The sequence below is a fragment of the Pteropus vampyrus genome, unplaced genomic scaffold (genome assembly GCF_000151845.1).
Source record: "Pteropus vampyrus isolate Shadow unplaced genomic scaffold, Pvam_2.0 Scaffold86, whole genome shotgun sequence".
In the NCBI taxonomy this organism is placed as follows: domain Eukaryota; kingdom Metazoa; phylum Chordata; class Mammalia; order Chiroptera; family Pteropodidae; genus Pteropus; species Pteropus vampyrus.
The window spans coordinates 204,379-208,354 of NW_011888867.1; the positions used below are offsets into that span (position 1 = coordinate 204,379).

At 51.0% G+C, this 3,976-nt stretch overlaps 1 protein-coding gene across 1 annotated transcript; it reads right to left on the reverse strand.

Annotated features, from left to right (window-relative positions):
• Positions 1-308: 308 nt before the first annotated feature.
• ACTL8 (actin like 8) lies at positions 309-3,395 on the reverse strand. Its single transcript, XM_011363594.1, has 2 exons — positions 3,048-3,395; positions 309-1,061 (listed from the first exon to the last, which is right to left on the reverse strand). Exons 1-2 carry the CDS (start codon positions 3,393-3,395, stop codon positions 309-311), a joined length of 1,101 nt encoding a protein of 366 aa, XP_011361896.1.
• Between the last annotated feature and the right edge of the window lie 581 nt (positions 3,396-3,976).

The window sequence follows — 3,976 nt, forward strand, 5'->3', positions numbered from 1 at the left end:
CCAAGGGAGATACTAGTGAAAAATAGGTGGCTATTAGGCACAGGGATGGCAGCTGGCTGCTCCCATCCTGACGACAGGCCACCCGTGGAAAATCTGTGCCCTGGAGGGTTTCCAGGGACAACATCCTATTCTCCCATGGGTGAGATTCCACTCTTGAAACAAGATAAAACCCTAGAACCTAAAAAAATCCCTCATTAGCTCAGAATTCAAAAGCAAGCTAACCTTACCCCTGCCCGGACCCTATTCACTGAAATTAATCGACCCACGCCCATCTGATGGGAACCGGGTCCCCTGAGTGAACCAACAGGTCACTGCCTCATACCCTCGACATACTCTTCTTTGGTCATCCACTCCGACTTGTAAGTAGACAGATGAGCCACAACAGATCCTCCCAGCCAGACGCTAAAGTTTCTGCTGGAACCCACCCACACGGTGGCCTTGTTGCAGGAGAAGTGATCCGTGGTCAGCTCCTTGTACAGACGTTTGGTGAAGCCTGGGTAGAGGGTGTTCCCCCCACAGGCCATCACGTGGGAGACGAGCAGAGGGTGTAGAGAGGCTTCACAGGTCTTGACGGAATCCACAAGGGCCTGGGGGATGCTGGGCCCTGGAAGGTCGAACACCTGCGGGCTAAAGAACATCTCGGGGGCCAGCCGCTGCATGGGGGCCAGCTCCACGGAGGTGCCATCCGGGAGCTGATAGGTGTTACTCTCATCCGAGCCGCTGGGCAGGCTCTGACGAAAGTCCAGCGCCTCGCCCAGGTTCTGCGGCACATAGCATTTGCTCATCTGAGTGGTGGCAACCGTTTCCAGCTTAAACAGGTTGTGTCCATTGTCATGGTCCTTAAAGAGGCTCTTGAAGAGATAGGTAGAGAGATCCTGACCTGCGAACTCCAGCGTCTTACCACTGGGCCGTAATGGGCGGCCCAGATAGAAAGGCTGGATGCGGGTCAGGCCATAGCCAGAATCGACCACCACGCCAGTCAGGAGGCCAGAGGCGTACAGGGACATCTCCAGCTGGTCGGCCAGGAGTAGGGATGGGACATCCAGTAACTCGAACATAATCTGTAAGAAACAGACACTCAGGGTACTCTCCTCGAACAAAAGGCCCTGATCCATTTTTGTTTGCCCAAGACCATGCTAAACTCAGCTGTCAAAACCGAAGTCAGCACAGACTGGTGTTTTCTGAGAGAATGGACGGATGCATGCCCCCAGGACGTTAGGCCCAGGGCCCCTGAAGCTCCTCTGCGGGGAAGAAGGGAGGGGCTCTAAAAGGTTAGAAAGAATCGGCTTTGCCCTAAAGGAGCTTGCTCGATGATGGCTTTTCAGAAGACCTTTCAGGTGGAGAGGTGGGAAGAGCTATTGGGCTGCAAGAAATGGCTCTCAGAGGCCTGCCTGAGTGAGCCTTGGGGACGGGTTGAAGGCCACAGCAAAGGGGAAGAGGTGCAGCCTGAACCATTTCTTTACAAAAAGAAAGACGAGATTAGAAAAGAAACAAGTACAGCATATTCACCATTGCCTCCAAAAAAATGAAGGCATAAAAAAAGAGAGAAAATACCCTCACCTCCTGGTAGATGAAGACTCGTTATTTTTTATTTTAACGAAAATTTTTCAAACATCAAGGCAAAACTGGAATCCTGGTATTCAGAGTTTGGCGAAGTCCCCAGGCTGATTTTCTCTCCCTGCCCCTCAGTCCCTCGATCTTTCCCAAGCACCTCCATCTCCTCCCTAGTTCCCCAAGTTTCTGACTCTACAGAGGCAGAAAGGCTGCAACAGTCCACCCTCTGCAGCGTCTGGCCACTTAGCCACCTCTTCCGGCCACCACAGGCCCGTCTTCCCCCCTCGGTGGGAGGGAGCTCCTTCCATTCTCCCACCACCATCTTTTTCAAAGAGAAAATTACATGTGACTCCCCCACTTAAAACAGGAGCTTCCTGTTCATTTAGAGCAGGGCTCGGCAAGCATTTTCTGTAAAGGGCTAGACAGCCAGGTTGCCAGGTGTGACAAGTAAAAATATAGGCTGCCCAGTTACCAACACTCATTAAAGTATTCACTTTGACACTGAAAAAAAATATATATATATATAAATATCCTATATATATATATTTATATATATAGGATGCCCAATTAAATTTGAATTTCACATAGACAACAAATAATGATTGAGTATAAGTATGTCCTATTCAATATTCAGGACATACTTATATTAAAACGTTATTCATCATTTATCTGCAATTCTGATCTAACTAGGCATCATGTAGTTTACCTAGAAAACCTGTAACAGTAAATATTTTAGGCTTTATGGGCTCTACAGTCTCTGGCGCAACTAATCAACTCCGCTGTTGTGTAAAAGCAGCCAGAGATGACACGTAAATGAGTGGGTATGGCTGTGTTCCAATAAAACTTTATTTATAAAAACAGATGTTGAGCCAGATTTGGCCCACTGGCTGTTGTTTGCCAATCTCTGACTTCGAGTAAAATCCAAGTGCTTCTCATAGCCTGCCTAGCCTGCCAGGTCCAGCCCCTGCTGACCTTACTCCTGTCTCTTTCTTGCCTCCCTCCCAGCTGGCTGTGCTCCAGCGTCAGTGGCTGAAATCTCCTCCTCAGAGAAGCCCTCCCTGGTTACCTTCTTCAAAGCGGCTCCCCCTATCCGCAATAGTCAGCTAACACCCCACTTCATTTTGTTTCTTGAACTGATCACTCTCTGGAATTCTTTTTTGTAACTGATTCATGGTCAACTCTTCCCTCGGAAGGGAAGCTCTTCAAGGACCAGAATCTGATTTGTGAACATTTATGGAATCCATGACTGAATGTCAGGTGTCACCCGGTATGGCCCTTCCCACAGAGCACTTGCCCTGCTGTGTCTCCACGGGGGGGAGGAGCCTCTGAGAGCCCCCCTTTGCCCGGCACGGTGCCGGCACACACGAGATACTCAGGAGACATTTGTGGGGCATGTGATTAAGAAAACAGACTTCCTGATGTCCCGGTTGTGTCCAGACAAAGTGCCAGCTGGTCCCCGGTCCTTGGCGAGGGCAGCCCTGAAAAAGCCTTACCTCCAGGGTCTTCTTGCGGTCCGCAGGCTCCCTCAGGGGTGACTCTGTGACCAGTACAGGGGAGCTCTCATGCTCCCGTCTGCTTTTCTCCAGGATAAAGGACCAGATGTACTCCACGCCCTCCCAGTTGAGGACGCGGCCACGCTGGATGGGGTAGCTAAAGGTGTCGGGATGGAAAACGTCGATGCCGAGACTCAGGCGCCGCCGGGCGTAGCTGGGGCCGGGGTTCTCCCTGCACGGGCTGTAGTTCACGATGCTCGGGAAGACCATCTGCGGCTCGTTCCAGCCGGACAAGCCGGCCTTCACAAAGCCGGACCCGTGGTCGATGACGATGGTTCTCGCGGCCATGGCTGGGGCAGAGGTGGGAGGGGTCTTCCAAACTCGGCTCCTCAAGGGTGTTTAGCAAACGAAGGCCACCTGTGCAAGGAAAGGATGAGGGTTATCTGTGAAGCCATCTGGGCCACCGTAGACTGCTGCTTCCCACCCTCTGTCCAGAGTCCAACGTCCATGACAGCTGTGGGCACGTCCGCTCCACACAAGCAGAGGGCGGGCCCTATTACTCTTTGCAGATTTGGCAAAAAGCGTGCTATCCAGGAAGTAGTTGGTGGTGGCTGGCTGCCTGGTTCCAAGGCACATGAAACACAAACCATCAGCCTCAAGGGCCACCACCCTCAACAGCAATAGTGTTGTCTCAACAGCAGCATGAGCAGCAGTAATAGTGACAATGACAATGACAGTGGTGACAATGATGACAACAGTTATAGCTACCATTTCGGGAATATTTTGCATATTCCTCATAGCACTAGCACCGTGTAACATCGTTACTCGTGTTGGTCAAAAATGGCCAAATATCAGCAATTCCAGATGGTCTGATCTGACACTCACGTAATCCTGATTACAATTATAAAGCAGGCACCCTCGTTACACTC